Source organism: Sciurus carolinensis, chromosome 8, assembly GCF_902686445.1.
Source record: "Sciurus carolinensis chromosome 8, mSciCar1.2, whole genome shotgun sequence".
NCBI classification, from domain to species: Eukaryota; Metazoa; Chordata; class Mammalia; order Rodentia; family Sciuridae; genus Sciurus; species Sciurus carolinensis.
In genome coordinates, this window is record NC_062220.1 from 12,429,137 (window position 1) to 12,449,695 (window position 20,559).

At 41.4% G+C, this 20,559-nt stretch overlaps 1 protein-coding gene across 1 annotated transcript; it reads right to left on the reverse strand.

Annotated features, from left to right (window-relative positions):
- Positions 1–347: 347 nt before the first annotated feature.
- On the reverse strand, positions 348–1,319 carry Tas2r40 (taste 2 receptor member 40). The gene has a single exon (XM_047560766.1). The coding sequence runs from the start codon at positions 1,317–1,319 to the stop codon at positions 348–350; it is 972 nt and encodes a 323-aa protein (XP_047416722.1).
- Positions 1,320–20,559: the final 19,240 nt, after the last annotated feature.

Sequence of the window (20,559 nt, forward strand, 5' to 3'; positions counted from 1 at the left end):
ACCAAGATGTCCTTGAGAATTAAATGGTGTTCAGTGGATAACACACAACAAGCAGAGATTGTTCCAAGCAAATTGAAATGTCTGGCTCCCTGTCCTTAAATCTTAGGGGAGGGGAGAGCAAAGAGCCGAAGGCAGGATACCAACAAACCAGTTCAGGCACGTTCAGAAGTCCATCTCTGAATGGCTTAGCTACTTCTGCTTAGAGTCTCAACTTAATTCAGCTTTACATTCATGAATGAGTTCAGTTACCTGAGAAGAGTCAGCATGTTTGGGGATAAAAAACGGGTGAGGAGAGAAAAAGGGCAGAGTTCTTTGGGCCAGAACTTCTCACACTCTCTGGGTTCCAGCTACTGAGTCTGCCCTCCAAGGTAAAGGCGAAGTCGGTGCTGAAACCGTCTCCACGCCCTTCTCAGCCCAGGGTTGCCCAGGATCAGCTGTACTGAGTGGCTAGCAGGATAGGCAGCCAGGACAAACTTGCACGAGATACTCCCAGAGTTGTAGGTGTCGAAGATGTTGGACATGGAAATGAACAGAGCGACTGCATTGATAATGTAGAGAATGAGGGAATAGCTGGTTGATTTGATGGCCCCCACGTGAGCCTCCATGCTGGGGTCCCTGGAGCCTGTGGCATTGCTTTCCATGTGTAAGGTGTGTCTCTTGAGAGAGATGATCAGCAGAGTGGCTGCGAGGATGAACATGATCAGAGGGACGAAGATTCCCGAGTAATAGAAGAAAGCCAGGTAGGCTACGTTGGTCTCAGAGACATACTTCTTCTCAGTGGAGTTGGAGGAAGGAACAGGCAGGGAGACATTCACATATGCATTGAAGGTGTCTTTACAGAAGAGAGAGGTCAAACCCAGGGAAACCAGCAAGGACAGACTCACAAGTCGAGGCAGATACATGGCGATTCTCCTCTTCATCATAAGGAACAAAGGCTGGGTAAAGTTTGCAATTTTGAGACAATAGAAGACGTTGAGCCAGGCACCAAACCAGAGGTTGGAATAGTTCAGAAACAGCATGACGACTTTGAAGAATATGTACACTATCTTTTGATTATAAGTGACTCGGAATAGTAGACTGTAAGTAATGTCCAGCATCACCCACATCTGTAGAAAGATCCTGGAACAACTCAGAATGAACATAAGGTAGTCCCCACTGGGGAGTCTTTTGTCCCTAACCCACTCAACCCCATAGATGGCCACAATGAAGCCATTCCCAAGGACACCAATGATGCACTGGATTCCAGAGACCACCAATGTGAAGGCGAATTTAAACCCAGAAATGTCCTTGTCTGTGGCATCTGTATTTGCCACTATCATTTTTTTCTGACTCTGCCTTTCAGGTTTCCACACCAAGAACGGGTACCTGCTCTGCAACCCTCTGACCCTCACCCAGTGTTATTGTGATTTTCCCTTTAGTTAATGGTTATTTCCAGTTTTTCTTCATTTGCTTGTCACATGACTGCAAGTTAGAGGCTTGTCATGCAAATTTTGAGAGGATCTGGTTACTGGTTCTGTCTCCGTTTTTCATAAAGACCCATTTGTTTTGGGCTTTCAGGAGGTCATCAGATAGAATTTGCAATGTGTGTTCAGCTCAGCACCTTCTTACTTCAGTCCATATTCGCCTGGTAGGACAAGAATCCCAAAGGAGGAATCTTTTCACTTGTCTTCCAAGACCTGTGTTACTTGTGAAATTATCTGTCAGAACGCACGCTACTCTTCTTATGTGCCTTCTTCAGCTCACTTTCTTACCTCCCTGACGTTGGGAGAGGGTTTTATTCCTGTGCTTACTGTGTGAATAAGAAATTACCATGAACTCATGCATGAGCATCTTTTACTTAGAACCAAGTGTCTTCCAGAAAGGCCAGCTATCACAAGGTCCTCAAGTAGGACACAAAGAAGCCAGCAATGGAAGCCATCTGGGGGAACTAGAGACAAGAAAGTCTCCATGGCCCTCCGTCTTCATTGTTGATGTGTCACCAAAAACAACTGACTAGGCTCTGCACAACTCTGAGCTCAGAAGGAGCTGGGAAGTTAGGAGGAGAGTTAGGCTGGAAAGGTTTTGTAGTGTTCTGAACATGGTGTTGAAATTGGGAAAAGTGACAAACCACCATAACTCGAAAATTTCTTACTTCTTAACTCTCACTGTGGATCAGAGTGAACTCTGGAGTAATTTAAAAAACATGTAGATATCGAGGATTCATCCCAACTCTACTAAATCAGAACCTGGGGTAGGACTGGCCCATGTTTTTATGAAGCTAAAAGAGCATGTTGCTCATAGGTAGCATGGAGGACTGAAGTTTTAGCTAGACGAATACACCTGGACCCACCTTGGCCTGGCAGTCATGATTTATCTTGCATCGTCTAGCACTGGACAGTGTGAGTCTATCAGTGATTAACTTTTTAAATTGGCCAATATTTGAATTTAAAAGATTGTATACATGTATACACACACAAAAAAATCTGTTTTCTCTTGAAAATTTAGAAGATTTGGCAATATTTGATCTGCATGGTAAATTGATTGAAGGTGGGTACCAGCTGCTTATTTTGAGTAAAGTATCTACTTTTCAGTGTGTTATCAATATCCCTGAGTTCCTGGGCCTTTGTGTGTGTGTGTGTGTGTGTGTGTGTGTGTGTGTGTGTGTGCGCGCACGCTGGGGATTGAAGCCAGGGTCACTTAACCACTCAGCCACATCCCCAGTCCTTTTAAAAAATATTTTATTTAGTGGCAGGGTCTCATGAAGTTGCTTAGGGCCTTGCTCAGTTGCTGAGTCTGGCTTTGAACTTACAATCCCCTGCTCAGCCTCCTGAGCCTCTGGGATTTCAGGCATGTGCCACCACACCTGGCTTCCTAATGCCTTCTTGACACTAAGGCTCACTGCCACGTACTGTTGGCTTGTGTGCTTTCCCTATTATATTAGGCAATTTTTATTATGTTAGGCATTTATACTATACATGGAGGGATGATAAAAATTAATTTTATTTAAAATGAAGAAGTTAGGAATTTATTATTATAAATTCTATTGTGTTTTTAGTCATATTTGCATAAAATAGCACCAAAGTAATATATTGCAAAATTAAGAAACCATTGTTAAAAGAAACAAAAATCTCCTCTCAGAAGAGTAGCTGGCAAAGATTTTCTTCATTTCTCTAGGCTCTCCCTTTACACTCTTAATTGTTTCCTTTGCTCTGCAGAAGCTTTTTAATTTGAAGCCATCTCTGTTGATTATTGGTTTTATTTCTTGAGCTTTAGGAGTATTATTAAGGAAGTTGGTGCCTGAGCCAATATATTGGAGTGTTGACCCTGTGTTTTCTTCTAGCAGTTGCAGTGTTTTTGGTTTAATTTCTGGGTCTTTGAGCCACTTTGAGTTGATTTTTGTACAGGATGAGAGATACAGATCTAGTTTCATTCTTCCACATATGACTATTCCGTTTTCCCATCACAATTTTTAAAAAAGGCTGTCTTTCCCCCAATATGTTTTTAGCATCTTTATCAAGTATCAGATGACTGTATCTGTGTTTTTTTTTTTTTTTTTTTTTGTCTTGAGGAAATTTATGATTTCATGTTGTTGGAAGTCCAGAGAAAGAAAGAAAGCAAGCACATTTCGTGCCCGGAAGATACCTCCATATCTTTTTTCTGTGGGTTTGAGTCTGTGTCTTCTGCTCTTTGCCAGTTACTCTTCTGACAGGGGTTTATATACAGAATACATAAAGAAATAAAAAATCTTAACACCAGAAAAAGAAATATCAAATAACCCAATAAATAAATGGGTGAATGCACCAAATAGACATTTCTCAAAAGAATAAATACAAATGGCCAACACATATAAGAACAGAAGTGTTTAAATCTTTGGCAATCAGGGAAATGCAAATGAAAAACATACTGAGATTTCATCTCACTCCAGTTAGAAAGGCAATCATCAGGAACACAAATAAATGCTTGTGGGGGTATGGAGAAAAAGGTACACTCATACATTATTGGTGGGACTGCAAATTAGTACTATCATTTTGGAAAGCAGAATGGAGATTCCTCAAAAGACTAGGAATGGAACCACCATATGACCCAGCTATCCCACTCCTTGGTGTTTATCTAAAGGAACTTAAATCAGCATACTGGAGTGATACATGCATACCAATGTTTATAGCAGTATGGTTCATAATATCCAAGTTATGAAAGAGAATATGTTATATATACACAATGGAGTTTTACCCAACCATAGTGAAGAATGAAATTATGTCATTCTTGGATGTAGATGAACTAGAGAACATCATGCTCAGTGAAATAAATCAGACCTGGAAAGTCAAGGATTGAATGTTTTGTGTCACATGTGGAAGCTGGAGAGAAATAAGGAATTAAAAAAGAGGGGCATCCCATGAAAATAGAAAGGAGGACAGTAGAGTAGAAGAAGGGAATTGAAGGGGAGGAGGAGGGATGGGAAAAGAGAGGGACTGCAGAATGAAACTGACCACATTATGCTCTGGGCATGTAGGAACATATCGCAGGGAATTTTACTTTTATGTGTATCTATAATGCCCTGATTAAACAATAAGTAAATAAAAGGAAGATCAATAGAGTAGGAGGAAGGGGGAAACACTGGTGTTTGAAATGGAGTGAATTATATACATATATGAATATGTTAAAATGAACCCCATTGTTGTGTATAAGTATCACGTATTAACAAAAACATTTAAAAAAGAAAGAAAAACTCATATCGACGCAGAGACTTTTATCAGCATGCTCATAGCTACTCTTCTCATCCTAGCCAAAAACCAGAAACAGGTGCCATGGCAAGTTGGGCTGCTGCTGTAGGAGGCCCATTAACCTCTGTCGCTTCCCCTGGGGGAGCAGAATTGTAGGGGTCAGCAGCCTCCACATATTCCAAAACACCAACTCATTTTTTTTTTTTTTTGCTTATTTTGTCTCAGTGTAAATGTTTATAAAATAAATAATATCTACCCAAATTTCTTGCACATAACTGCTGATTTCTGTTGTTCTGGTACCCTTTTGGTTGATTTTTATTCACGTTTTTCTCTTATTTCAAGAGTAAGAGCAGAGGGGGGATTGTGGGCAGAGTCTGCCTGCAGCTCCCAGGGCATGAGCAAGAGGGGCCAGGAGGAGAGCAGTGGGTGGGCTCCACGTGGGGGTCGGTGCTAAGGTTCCACCCTGACAGACCCAAGCCACTCATGGTCCATGCTTGTACACTTCATCTTTGTCCTGTGATTCCTTCTCATCTGGGGAGGTAGGACAGAGGTGCTGTGGTTTGAATGTGTGCCCCAAAGTTCATGTGTTGGAAATTCAACCCCCAATGCAATAGTGTTGACAGGTGTGGCCTTTAAGAGATGATTAGGTCTTGTGGGCTCTGTCTTTATAATGGATTCATGTCATTATCTCAGGAGCACATTTATCATAAAAGTGAGTTTGACTCCCTCTTGCTCACTCTTGTCTTTCTGCCTTCTGCCATGGAATGATTCAGTAATAAGGTCCTGCCAGATACAGGACACTTGACCTTGAACTTCCCAGGCTTTAGAACCATAAGAAATAATTTTTTAAAATAAATTATCACATATGTGGTATTCTGTTATGAGCATAGAATGAACTAAAATAGGGGACATCTCTACTTTAGGAAAGGTCTCATGGAGGAACCAAAGAACAAAGGTTTCAAATATTTGGTAGTTGCTTCAAAATCTTTGGTCCAGGTATAGGATAGAGCATATTTGGAAGAACATGGACTTGGGGAGTCATTTTTCTCTCACTTCTTTTCCAACTACCACCCAGAGTAGAAAATGTCTTTCTAAGTCGAAGAGGAAGGTGAGAGGAGAAGGCAGGGAGGACCAGAGAAGGGGAGGGTCTTGGCAAAAGGGTTCTATGTCTTGGCCCAGTCTTATGACTCTGTGGGGGTGTCAACGCAGATAGGACTTGAAGACAGCCCTCAAGTGTCCCACTTGAGAAAGCTGCTAAACCTTCATTTTGCCCACAGAAAGGGTTTGGTAATCTGCTGAGGGAGTTGGTGGATCCCACAGAGATCTAGTTGTTGTATCCAGGAGACTTTGCAATCTGGGTTCAGATGAAGTGTGGACCTTTCATTTCAGCCATGTAAGGATCCAGAAAGGGCTGTAGGACAGACCCACACCTTACCACCATGTTTGTGTGATCCCAAGGAACACAGATTTCACCTCCGGAAGGAAAAATCCAACCATATCCAGCAAGGGCAGTTTTTAGCCTGGTATGACTAAGAAAACATTAAAATCCATTTAGTTTATGGAGCAGTCATGATTCTATGAAGGATATAAACACAAGTCTTCCCCCAACCACAGTGCTCAGCTCCATGGTGGTGAGTCTCTCTTTCCCTTCCTATGGTGGTATCTTGAGCAGGTTTCATATTTTCTAGTCTTTTAAAAAATTATTTATTAATACTCAGTCCAGTTGAGTTTCATATTTGATTTACATCTCACCTCCTCCCTTTCCTTAGAACAGTTTGGGCTCAGACTCCATCTGGTTGGCTTGGCAGGGATAGAATGGACTAGGGGACATGCGTCTCTCCCACTTCTAGTCTCGGCTGGCGTGGCGAAGAGGGGACAGAAGACAGAGTCTCTCTGTTGCACTGACTGCTGTTGTAAATGTGCTTTCTGGTGGTTGCTGTTGCTTCCCTGGCCAACACCAGCTGGCCAGGCGTGTCCTCTGAGGGCCAGGCATCATCTGTTGGCTGTCTTGTGAGAGCCCCTGTGAGTTCTCCAGGGGACTCCGCAGCACCTCTCCCCTCTGCTGCCCACGACTCCGGTAACCCTCACCTTCTCTCCCTTCCCTAATCTTTTTATATAAATACCCTTAGAAGGAGGGATGTCATTGGAATCGTGGCTCATGGTAGTAGGACTGGCAATGCAACCTCTTATTAACTTTGCAGGTGGGCATCTGGCCTCAGCTATTGGCCACCTTCTTTCAATCTGTCCTGCTCCGCCATGTCTGTATGCTGGCACTGGCTGAATTACCTGAAGGGTCCTTAAAAGACATCCATACTCTCTCCCATCCTCAAAGGTTCTGAATAGTTGTCGGAGAAAAGCCAAGGAACCATATTTTCAAATCTCTCAATTTTCATTCTAATATGGAGTGGGAAATGTTAGGAATCACTGCTCTTTGAGGAGACTCACGCTGTCATTTCGTTATTCAGTTCTAGGGTCAATTCCGAGACAACAGAAGTGCTGCTGAAGTTACTGGTGCAAGTGACTGAATGACATTTTGGAGACGATTAAGAGGAGGTGTTTTCCTATCAAACAGAAGGAGACCAGGTCGAGAAGTCCAACTGTAGGAAATAATATTTGCAGACCTGAGCTTTTGACTTGGGAAAGTTCCATTTACAGTGGTAGAACTGCAACAAATTTCTTGGACCCCTAGCTCTATAAAAAGAAGGAAAGGGAACATAGACTGAGAGGGTCATTTGTTCCACTTCTCAAATCGAAGAACATTCTTATATGCTTATTTGACAAAGAATGTGATGAAAGAAAGTAGCTTAGTTGTCCTTATGAAACAAACCACTGCAGGAACAAAAAAGTAGAGACACAGAAAAATGTGCGATCAAAACCTAAATGAATTGAAAAGAGAATTGAAATGTCAACAAGGTTTGTATTTGTTGTTTATTAAACAAGTGGTTATGTATTTAAGTGAAAGGGCATCAAATTCTTCACAGATAACAAGTTGTAAAAGATTGTCTACTGAATGTAGTGAAAATTCCGTGTGCCCTGAGAAGATGTAAACACTTGATAATGTAAAAGTAATCAGAAATAACTATTGTTCGATGCAATGGAAATACAGCTGAGAGATTGAAAGAAAAATTATGTGAAAAAGTTTTAAAATGGTAACATTTGCTATTGCAGCTGACCAGGATGCATATTTAGTAAACCGTGTAATAATTAGCTCATTTGTTCACTGTGGTATTGAGAATTTTTACATGACTGAAAATATTTTGGACAGTGTGCGCAAAAGTAATTAAGAAATTAATTTTTGTGAAGAGAAGAAGCTTTTGCACAGTTAAATGTGGAAGATTTGTGTGGTTGTATGATGCTGTTCCTGGGATGGATGGTGTTAACATTGAACTTGCAATAAAACTTAAGTTCCATGTGGCAAGTTATGTAAGGACACAAGCTTTACATATACTCATTTGCATTATTCAGTAAGAATTGTTTTCTGCTAGAAGTTAAAAATGGAAGACATCTTGGACACAGTGCTCAACACTTGAGCTGGATCTCCTGGTGGGGCTTGAGGCAGAGTGTTGATGAGTTGGACGCTTAGCTTCACAGTCTGCTCACTGCACAGAGGGCGCGGGTGGCTTAGTCACGCCCGAACACAGAGGAGCATTGTTGAACTGTTGAGAGAAACGAGCTTACATCATCCAAGGAAAAAAAAAAATCCTTGCTTATGCTAAGCAGTAAAGATTGTTATCATATAGTTTGTTCTGGGTGGACAAACACTTTGAATATTTCCCTGCAAAGACATGCACAAATAGTCATAAAACATTATGGGGAAATATATCTGGCATTGAATCATTGAGTGCTATTTTCTGTTCTAAAAATGTAACTGATGGCCTTAGCTCCATGATGAAATTGTGATACACTGAAAACTGACTTCCCCAAATGGCTTATTGATTTCAGATCTTGTGAAGATAGCCTCCACTGTTCAGTGAACCTTCATCAGTTCTTACCTTTACCATGAAGGATGATCCATGGTGGGATACTTGATAGAAAAATGAAGTATAGAGATATTTGAAGGCTAAGCTAGCACAGATACCTTAGCAATTCTGCAAAGATTCACATTTGAAAGTACCTACCGCTCCTAGTGAAGGGCTCCTAGCCAAGGCTGAATTCTGTTCACATTGCAACTAGAAACAAGATGTGTTGGTACCAAAGAAAAAGTGATTCTAAGACAAAAGCTAACGAATAGTGAAAGAAAATGTTAAAATATTTCTATTTTTAACTGTTTTTCAGTTTTGAATTTAAGACACAATCTTCATATATATACAAGTAAACGATATGTGGTGTGGTAAAATAGTTATTTTCCAGTCAGCTGATTTGTTTTTTCTTATGTCTAATCTGTTTGTCCATAGATGTTCATACCCTTGATTCCTGTAGACCCAGGAGTCTTCAGTGGTCTCTTGGAATTTTGCCTTCCATCACCAATGAAGGATGCATTAGCTTTAAAGCATAGTTAACAGTTTTCACCACAAGATGGAGCTTATGAATTTCTCTTGGAAAGTCTTCAGAACAATACTCGAATTCAGCCACTAGTGAGCAGTCATGCTCTTTCTAAGTAAGAGCTCTGGGAAAATCTTTGAAAATTTTTTTCTATTGGCGGCAGTTGGCTAAGTTTTGCCAGCTCACTTTTTAGGGAGATTTTTGATTATTCTCATAGTCAGAGTTATGTCTGCCAACCAAGTATTCTTTTAGTAACAGATTTGTTGTATTTATTTTCGAAAGGTAAATTGCAAATAAAAACTGTACTCTTTGAATAGACAAATTTTAGATCACAACAGAGCCTATTTCTAAACCATACAAATATCAAAATAATAGGATAACAATGCTGTAAGTAATCTGAGGACCCGTGTGGCACCTGAGCTGCCCATGTAGAAGTGAGTCCACTAAGAAGAAGGGACGGGATTGTCCAAGGCCATACACCTGTTGAGGTCATTATTGGACTATCAAAGAATCGAACAGTGAGTTTTGGATAGTCCTTTTAAACTTGCATTTGGGTTTCTATTAAAGTTTTTCTCTGGCTTTTTTTTTTTTTTTTTTTTTTTTTTACTATTGGGTAATTACATAATTTGACTCTTCTCATCCAATTCAGGGAATGGTTATGAAATTTCATTTAAACAGTGTTCAAACATTATTTTTGCCCTAAATAGATTCTAAATAGATTACCTACACTTAGGCATTGATGCATATAGTGGCCCTTGTTTCTCAACGGGTGTTTTCTCACTTATTCAACAAATACTTAGTACGTGTTCACTATGTCACTGGAGATGAACAGCAAAAGAGACAAGTTCCTTATAAAATGTACAGTACAATTTGTGTATGTGGGAGGGTGAGGTGAGAGGGAGGGTAATGAGGGAGTTTGGGAATGACAGATGATAAACAAATAAAAATGATACAATCTCAGTTGGTAATGAGTATCATAAAGAAAATGAAGTTTCAGTTTCAACAAGGGTGCCAAGACTACTCAATGGAAAAAGGAAGAGTCTTCAAAAATGTTGCTGCAATAACTGGATATCCACGTCGAAGAATGAAGTTGGCCTCCAGCTCATAGCACATGCAAAAATCAACTCAGAGTGAATCAAGTCTCAAATGTAAGAGGATATAAATGTGAATTTTGTGACCTTGAATTTGGCAGTGATTTCTTAGATATGAGGCCTAAAGCACAAGCAATCAAAGCATAATGAGATAAATGGAACTTCATCAAAATTAAAAAAAAATGTGTTCGAAAGGGCACAATCAGGAAAGTGAAAAGACAAGTCATCTAATGGGAGAAAACACCTGCAAGTCATACACCTAATAAGGGGTATTCCAAATATATAAAGAACTCTTAACAACTGAACAATAAAAAGATAACCAATTTAAAAATGGGCAGAGGATTTGACCAGGTATTTTTTTCCAAGGAAGATATACAAATGGTCAATAAGAAATGTTTGACATCTTCCTCCATTGGAGAAATTCACATAAAGAAATTGCAAGATATCACCCATTGGGATGGAGGAGTAATAGGACAGTCTCAAGTGTTGACAAGGACCTGGAGCAACTGGAATACCTGTATGCTGCTTGTGGTGGAAAGGTAAGCTGGTGCAGCCACTTTGGGAAATAGCTCAGAAGGTCCTTAGAAAATAGAAGATAAAGTAGGGTGAGGAAGTGGGCACAGGGTGGTGGTGGGATATTTTGAATCTTGTGTTCAGGGAAGATTTTGGTAAGAAGATAGCATGTGAACAGAGTATTTGTTCAGTTAAGGACTGGGGAAAGTACACAAGCCCTGTTCTGCTTCCTGTTTTTTCTTCCTTTGTTTCTATATATCCTTTCTCTGATACATACATCATAATGTGTTCTACAAACTTCAGTTCTAAAATTTGTGTGAAAGACACATTCAGAAAATGAAAGTCATTATTGGATGAAAGTGTTAACCTATATTGGTTCCCTGCAGAATTAGTTAACAGGGAATCTCCAAGAACCAACAATGCCCCATACGTCTCAGGGGAGATATGGGACGTTCACTGGAGCTCTTGAAGTGTTTGCTAAGTACTCCAGGTGGAAATCAATGGTGAAAGGGGTTCCACAATCTAGAGGAAGGATCCTTCAGTTGTCTCCCACCTCCAACTACATAAAAGAGGGTTTTTTGAAGGGAATTTGCAAAAGAGGAGACTGGCATCTTTCCAGTACTTTCCCTAAAATGCTCTCCCTCCCCCTCCCCGCCAAAGACGGTGAGGCTGGGAACTTCCAGGGACTCACTGGTAGAGTTGAACCCTTGGTAGAACCGTCACCCTCCTCAGGCTTGCCCCAGGCTGCTACTGAGTGGAGCACAGGGGAGTCCCTGGGAGAAGTGAACCTGAGAGACCTCAAGATTATGAACATTTGGGCTGGGCCAATCTCTGCTGGGGGAAGCTGTTCTGTGTCTGAAACTGTTAGTAGCATCCATGGCCTCCACCCACTGGAGGCTAGTAGCAACTCCCCTTCTTCCACATCCTGCCCAAATTCTGAAAACCAAAAATGTTTTCACACATTGCCAAAAGTTCACTGCAGAAGAAAAGTACCCTGGATGAGTACTTCGTTCTGGAGGGCAATGCTGATGTAGAGATTGATGCCTTTCTCTTGCCTGGTAAAATCTGAGGGCAAGGGACTTCCTGCAGCTGCCTCTAATTACAGAGCAGAGAAAATGGGCACATTGTGATGTACTGACACATGTATACTATGTGTCATCGTCAAATCAGGGTCATTGGCATATCCATCATTAAAAATTTATCATTTCTTTGTGATGATTGATGTAGCATAAATGGCAAATAATTGAGAGCATACATAAAGTATACTCTAAAATATAATAACAAAGATGCCTAGAAAAACCACAGGGACTTCTGAAGTAATCACATTTCTATATAACCCATGAGTTGAGGAAGATACTTTAAGAGAGAAGAGAGAGAGAGAGAGAGAGAGAGAGAGAGAGAGAGAGAGAGAGAGAGAGAGAGAGGAGAAATATGGTGGTGCTTCCTGAACTTCTAGTGCTTGGTGGAGTGAAGAAAGGATGTGCTTTCCCTCCAGGTACCCTCATTAGTTAACCAGGCTCAGGATATTTTGAAAGGAATCTCTTGACGGGAGCTGCCTGCTGAACAGAAAACAGGTAAGTTGTCAAAGTGTTCATTGCTTGTTTTAGATAAGGATTTTTTTTTTTTCAAATTGACACGATTGACATTTTGGAGCAGATAATTGTCCTCTCCGGGGTTTCTTGTACCTCCTAGGATGTTTAACATCTCTGACTCCAACCCACTCGATGCCAGTAGCACCCCCCCCAGTCATAATGGTCTCTACTGTCTCCAGACATTATCAAATGCTTCCTGGGGACAAACGTTGCCCAGGGTTGAGAAACTGCTTTTGACAAAGCTGCATTGCAAGAATCCTTCTACCGAGGTCTGGAAACCCATGAGGGGTTCAGTGAATGGATTTCCTGTGGCTGGTATCAGAACGCGCCGCAGATCCAGGAGTGCATAGCAGCACACAATCATTATCCTGCAGTGGCTGAGGTCAGGGTATTGGCAGGGCTGCATTCCCTCTGGAGCTGCCCAGAGAATCCCTTTGCTTGCCTTTTCCAACCTTTCCAGGCTGCCCCCGTTCCTTGGTTGGGCTCCCAGCCATCAGTGACATCACTTTGACTTCTAATTCCATTGTCACATCATCTTCTCTGACCCTGTTACCTCCCTTTTATAAAGACCCTTTGATTAGATGGGGCCCACTTGGGTGATCCAGGTGCTTCTCTCCATCACATGGTTCTGGACTTAATCACATCTGCAAAGTTCCTTTACCATGTCAGGTGGCAGTTACGGGTTTCACAAAGTAGGAAGTGGACGTCTTTGGGGCCATTATTCTGCTTACCACAGTCGATATTTGGGCACCTGTCAGCCAGGGGCATTGAGTACACACCGTTGTTCCAGGCCTGGTTAAATAATTTCCTATACTTTTTACTTCCTTCTCCACCCTGCCTCCTCCCAGGGACTGGCACCAGCTGAGCAAGCAGGAAAAGAGGGAGCAGAAACACACCAGGTAATTTTGGTTTTAGCCTCATGATTGCCACACAGCCTTTAGCCTATGAGTAATGGGCAACCTGCCCTTCCGAGTTCCTAGGTCCTGGGGTTGGAGCAGGATCATCCAGTCGCAAAGGGAGAAAGTTGGATTTTGATGTCTAATTGGTGTAGCTCTTGACCCTTTCTTATAGCTGTAGCTCTGTGGCTCAGGTCTAACTGGAGAGAAACTTTAAATTAGATAGGAAATAATGGTTTTTATTAAAATAGCACTAGACTCTTTTTTTTTTAAACCTGAGAATAAGGCTGCTTTAGTTCCTGACCTATCTGGAGAGCCCTGGGCTCTACCTGGAAGGATGCTTCCGGCTGGAGAAAGGATTTGCTAGAACAGAAAAACTCATGGCAAGGACAGAGACACAGAAAGTCATTCTTGACACTTCCCACAATCCAGCTCACCCAACAAACCTGGAATGATGAATTTTGGAGAAAAGCCATTTAACAATTCAATTGAGCCACCCACAGACTGGAAAGATCTTCCTAGAGAGGGGGAATTTGCCCGGGAGTCTTAGGAAACCCATTGTTTCCTCTGTTTATCCTGAAACACTGGAGAGTTTTCTGTTATCTGGAAGTTTGGGAAAAGCAGTAGAGGAAGGAGAGAAGAGTGGGAAAAAGGTGGGAAAAGGAAGGAACAGGTAGACAGTATTTTAAATCCGCGCTGGCAGGAAGCACTGGGGCATGTGGCCCCCGAGGGAGGGAGCTGTCGCTTGCATCTCTGGAGCTCACAATCCAACTTCAAAATGCTTCCCAAGGAGTAAATGGATGGCTTGCCTAAACCTAAAACCGTAACCAGGAAATTTTTGTGGGTTTCCTGAGGACACTAATTAGACATCAAAATCCAACTTTCTCCCCTTGCGACTGGATGATCCTGCTCCAACCCCAGGACCTAGGAACTCGGAAGGGCAGGTTGCCCATTACTCACAGGCTAAAGGCTGTGTGGCAATCATGAGGCTAAAACCAAAATTACCTACAGTTTTTTATTACACGTGGTGTGTTTACATGTCATTATAAAGACCATTTTAAGAATTCAAAAATTACAAGTATCTTATGAAAATAGTTCTTTCACAGAGAGAAAGAGAAAGAGAGAGAGAGAGAGAGAGATATTTTTATTATTTCAGATCTTCTTCTTTTTTTTTTTTTTTTGGTGATGGTGGAGCACCAAAAATGGCTATCCATTCCATGCAGGAGACAAGACCTTGGCATGTCATGTCTGTCTGAATGGAGAGGAGCAGTTAGGATAAAGTGCAGCGCTTCACGAAGATAATGCAGTAAACAGTCTGTGTACTCCACTTGAGTTCAGAGCCTAGGAGAAATGCAGAGCAAAGAGAGCCCAGTCCTAACAGAGGTAAAGGTTCAGAGAGAAGAACTGCGTAAGGGACACCGAGTAGAGTTAAGCAGAAGTAACCGGACTTCGGGTCCCCTGTAGGCATGGACTTCTAAAACTGGACTCCAGGTGCACTACAGCTCTTGGAACGAAGGTATTGCTTCCATCGAGGGGGTAGGCTGTCTTTCTTTCCAAAATCTCACACAGGATGTTCTAGCTAAGAAAAGAGCCTGGGTAGAGATTTTGTTCAGGTGGGTGGCAGAAGTATCAAGTAAAGCTGGGCTCTGTCTTACTCAAGGCATTTGTTATCGTTCGTCTGAGAACAGGAGACTTGACTTTCAAATTGTCTATAGCAAACTCTTATTTTCCAAATGAAGGATATATGCCTGACCACGTGTTAGCCTGTGGATAAACACTTTGTTGAAGGAAGGCAGGAAGGAGGAAAGAGATGAAATGTTCTCTCATGCATGTGGTGGGGTGCACTATCATGAGTTTACCTCAAGAAGTGGCTTCCAAGAGTATGGAGGAAGTTAGACCAGTGAAGGGACTGTGATGTTGTGGGTTGTGTCAGAGATAGCAGGAAGGATACTTAGGAGTCTGACATCTTTGAAGCTGCTGGAGGTGGGGAATCTAACTGGGATTCTGTGAGCGAGGGTCAGAAGTGTTACCATGAAGACGGCGTGAGCAACACTGCTTACCAGTCGGAATGCAGATTCTTCCTGCCCAGGAGCTGCCAAGTTGCTTTTCTCTGTGTTTGCTTAATTTATTGCTTGCCTCAGTATCATTTTCCCTGTCTTCCTCAGGAGGCGACTTCTTTATTTGATGCGATTAGCCTGTGCCCCACAGTTTTGAAGGAGCAGTGTGGTTTTTCAGTTTTCTGATCCTCAGGAGGGATCCCTGTTGTTCTCACTTCGTAATTGGCTTTGCACTGCACCGTGGCTTGCAAAGGCATCCAGAATTAAGGTGCTTGGAGCTCGGCTGGGTGTAGTGAACCCTGAACCCAAGGAGTCTAGCTATGGAGCTGCTGTTGATCAATGCTTATGGAATTTAAAATTGCTTGAAAGGTGTTTTTAACTATTTGTCTTTCTTTTGTGAAAGAAATATGAAAATCTTTAAGGTAAAAACAGAGTTCCTGGGATCAACCCTAACCAAAAATAAGTAAATAAATAAATAAAGCCTGGGGGGAATTAAGGAGTTCTTACGCACCACTGCCTGCTAGTAACTATCACAAGACTGCCGGGACACGACCTGCCCAGAGGCCGCCACAACCTAGCACCAAAAGTACTTCTACAAGGACATCTGTCCAGACTGTTTGTTCAACCTTGAGCTAACACTACTCTTGTTATTAATCACCGTGCCCAAGGATCATTGTTTCAAAATATCTGATGTAACCCTTTTTATTTTTGTCTTTAAAACTTCCCCTTGTGCCAATCAACCGCTCTGAATCTGCCCGTAGTTTGCTATGACACACATACCCCTGCTGCCAGGCTCTGCCGTTCCCAGTCAGCCTTGTTATTCTTTGGAGAGTTTGATCTGCCTTTTTAAAAAAATTTAGGTCAACACTTAGTTCTCAGCACTCCATTCCTTTGTTTTCTAATCAAGACTGGAAGCTGATAATGATCAAGAGAATTGCTTTAGGTTTTGACAAACGTAACCGCTATGTTCCTGGAAAGGGGGTGGGTGGCATGAGTGGGCAGTCCATAAAGGACGCAATGCCACCTGCTACGTGTGACCGGGTTTGGCAGATTTTCTTCTAGAGAGTTGGGGAGCTGGTTACAAGAGACACAAAGGAACCCAGTAAGCACATGCCTCTCTTCTCCTTTTCCTCCGGATATCTTGAGAAGAGAAAGAGTTTTTATTTCAGCAGAATGGGAATTGGAAGTGGGAACTGTAGAAGACACCAGGCAGAGACAGGACTGCTTCACAAGCCTGGCTTGGAATTCCCTGTATGTCGCACCCTTGGTTCAGCGAAAGGGGTTGCTGTTGATAGAATTAGAAATCAGTGTGGGGCTAGACACACGCGCGTGTGTTGCCCACCCTTTGGTTCTAACAGTGACGTAGACTCTTTTGCCCCAATTTCTAGAATTGAGTCCTTTTTTCCCTCCTTCCAAATCCGCCTCCACTCAAGCTTTCAATCTGTGCTGGGGTTCTGGTTCGAAGGAAACACTGATTTATTTGCAGCCTCGGGGATTAGAGTGCAGATGCAAATGGCAGCTCTCCCTGGTACATGTTGGAGCTCTGGTCTGCATTACCCGGGGCCTGCAGGTTCTCAGGAAACCACACTTTACAGGCTGTTTAGTGGGGGTTATTTTTCATCTCAGCTACAAATGCCGGCCTATAGTTGTTCTTAGAACTCAAACAGCTTTCGCTGGCAAGGCAGGGGATAGACACAGAATCGTTAAATGCTTAGCAAAAATCTGGGTCCAAATAAAAAGGTGACTTTCACCTTCAGTATTTCGTTTTCCTTGCACTGTCTTTTCTCCCGTGTTAGCAGCTCTGGCCCTGTGCTTGACCGTGTCAGTGGATGGCAGCTTCCCTCCATAGAAGGAATGCCTTCACTTTGTGGTCAGAGGAGGATGTTCATGTTCCCAGGGAATCTGCCACCTTTATTTATTTTTATTTATTTATTTTTTAACCTTTTTGGCAGGCAAGCCAGAGTTGGCACAGGTAGCCCAAACTCTGATTTTAACTTTTCTGTGTTTGTTCTTATGCTCTTATGAAAAAAAAAAAAAATTCCCGAGCTAAGTGAAGGACCTGCACAAAGTTGCACAGAATGTATACTGAGGGCTCTCTTATAGATGCTTTTCTTTTAATTTATCTGATCACTTAAAATATTGATGAAAACTTCTCATTTGCAGCTCCAATAAGCTTCCATCCACTTAAACTTTCTGGAACTTTTATATGAAACTGATTTTTTCCCAAAAGAACATAATCAATTTGAAGGTTTGAAAGACTTTCCCAAAGAGTCACATAATAGAATTAGTAGGTTTTTTAATAAGTGAGAAAATGCATCAAATGAAAACAAGCCAGTTACCAACGGAGTTATTACCCCAGCTTCAAAATTTCTTTAGGGAGGTCAGTTTGGGGATTTTTATGACCCCATGTTAAGATTTGTACAACATAAGATTGTCCGTGATGAAGCCTTTTGGCCACCAAAGACAAAGCTTCTGAAACAGACTTAGAGGTGGGAGTGAGGCACAATGTAAAACCAGAGACATTGCAGAATTTCTGTCTGCTGTACAGCAATGTCATTGATCCCTTAAAACCCCTTCCCCACTGCTGTACACAGAATCACTGATGGGCCCCCATACTGACAACTCTTTTCTAGAGAAATTGAACACATTGCCAAGGAAGAACTAGAGTTTCTAATGCAGACATTTACACATAGGTGAAATCCTTTCTTGCTAGTACATTTTGGATTTCCAGGCTAGTGTCAGATTCCACACCCACATACCTAGAAGATGAGTCAGCCCATCAGGATGACCCATGTACAGAACAGCTCCCCATCAGCCTTAGCATTCCAGAGAGTGGACCAAGAGGAGCAATACCTGCTTATCCAACATGGTCTTTTGTTTTCCTTTGTGAATTAGTGATTGAGAATTATCAGAAATGGAACAAAATCACAACCTGAAAGAATAACTAGGAAAAACACTAAGAATAAAGTGACCCCTGAAGAAATAAAGATCAAAGAGGAACCCTTAAAAAATTCAAACTTGCTTGCTTAGGGAAGGCAGAGAAGTTTTTGCATGCATAAAACAAGTAAAAATGTACTAAAAATAAGCAATTAAGAAGCAAGAAACTTCTGGAAATTAAAAGTCTACTTTATCAACTCAAAAGAGAATCAAAGACCTAGGAATTAGACCAGAAGCTCTGCAAATGCTAGAAGAAAACATAGAGTCAATACTGCAGCATATTGGCACAGACATGCATTTCCTAAATAAGACCCCTAAAGCTCAAGAAATAAAACCAAGACTCAGTAAGCGGATGCCATCAAATTAAAAGGCTTCTGCACAGCAAAGGAAATAATTTAAGCATGTGTAGAGAAAGCCAACAGAATGGGAGAAAATCTTTTGCCGGCTACTCCTCCAACAATGTATTGATACCCAGAGTATATAAAGAACTCCAAAAACTTAACATGAGAAAAGAAGAACAAATAGCCTAAATCAATAAATGGACAAAGAACTAAATGGACATTTTTTTAAAAGAAGAAATACAAATGACCAAAAAAATATGAAAAAAAGTTCAACATTCTTAGCAATCAGGGAAATGCAAATCAAAATTACATTGAGATTTCATCTCACTCCATTCAGAATGGCAATGATCAAGAACACAAATAATAATAAATGTGGTGAGGATGTGGAGAAAAAGATACTCTTATACCTTGTTGGTGGAACTGCAAATCAGTATGATGACTTTGGAAAGCACTGTGAAGATTTCTCAAAAGACTAGAAATGGAACCACCATATGACCCAACTATCCCACTCCTGGTATTTACCCTAAAAAAACTGAAATCAGCACACTATAGTCATATAGGCGCATCAATGTTTATAACAGCACAATTCACAATAGCCAAGTTATGGAACCAACTCAGGTGCCTATTAATGGATGAATGGATAAAGAAAATGTGGTATATATGCACAATGGAGTTCTACTCAGCCATAAAGAAGAAGAAATTATATCATTTTCTGGTAAATAGATGGGAATGGAGAAAATCATGCCAAGTGAATAAGCCTGTAGAGGGTTGAATATTCTCTCTCATATGTGGAAACTAGAGCAAAATAAAGGAAAAAAGGGAGGGACATCATGAAAATGGAAAGGAGAAGAATGGAGTGGAGGAGGGAACTAAGTAGAGGAGCGGGGAGGGACAGGAAAGGAGAGGAACTTTGGAATGAAGTTGACCAAATTATGCTATGTGCATGTGTGAATGTACCAGGCAAATTCCACCTTCATGTATAGCAAGTACCAATTTATAAAAACTGGGGGTGGGGGAAGGTCAGGGGCATTAGAGTGGGGACAGAAGAGGGAGAAGGGAAGATGGGGAGGAGGTTTTGGGGACTAAATGGAGCAAATTAAATTCCATGCATATCTGATTATGTTAAAATGAACCCCCTACTATGCAATGCACTCATAACAACATAAAAAAGTATGACTTAAAATTACATTCTGTTAATATATGATTACAATAAGATGAATTCAAAGTAATTTCTCATCATTCAGATAAAAAATCAATGACATGAAAAAGTAAGAGAAATAACTAGGCACAATTGTTTAATCCAGGAAGCAAAACATTTGACTGAAAGGAGTTTTAAGTGGCAAGATTAGAGAAAATGGAAAGGAAGAAATTATTTTTTTCAAGTAGAAAAAAAAAAATCAGTGCTGAGGACAAGCTTGCTCTTTGGATCCATGAGCTCTGGGTTAGTCTTGTACCATTTTCACCAACTGTGGCATTCATGTTTAGGTGACTTAAGACATGCCTCGCCACCCCTTTTCTCTTTGAAAAGGACACTGATTTCGTTTAGCATGGAAGTGTGCATGACTAAAAATTAGAAATAACTTTCTTTACAGATTTCTTGCAGGAGTGTCATGTGACCCGGTTCTGCCTGGATTGTGGGTTTGATGCCTTCGTGTGCAGAAGCCGTCCTGTGACAGTGACCAAGAGTGCAATGGGAATAGCTTGGGCGCAGAACAGGAAGCCAGAAGAACCCTGGGTCCTTAGTGAATGTCTGGAGCATATTCTTCAGTCTCTAGGTTGAAAATTAGCAAGACATGAGAGCTATAGGAAATAGTTGATGGATATAAACCAAACATTCAGTGGAGGAATTTCCAGAGCTGACAAATGTGAGTCCTGTTGATGTTAGGATAAGAGGATGAAGGGCTTTGAGAAAGTGGCTTCTTGGGGGACAAAGATTAATTACATTTAATT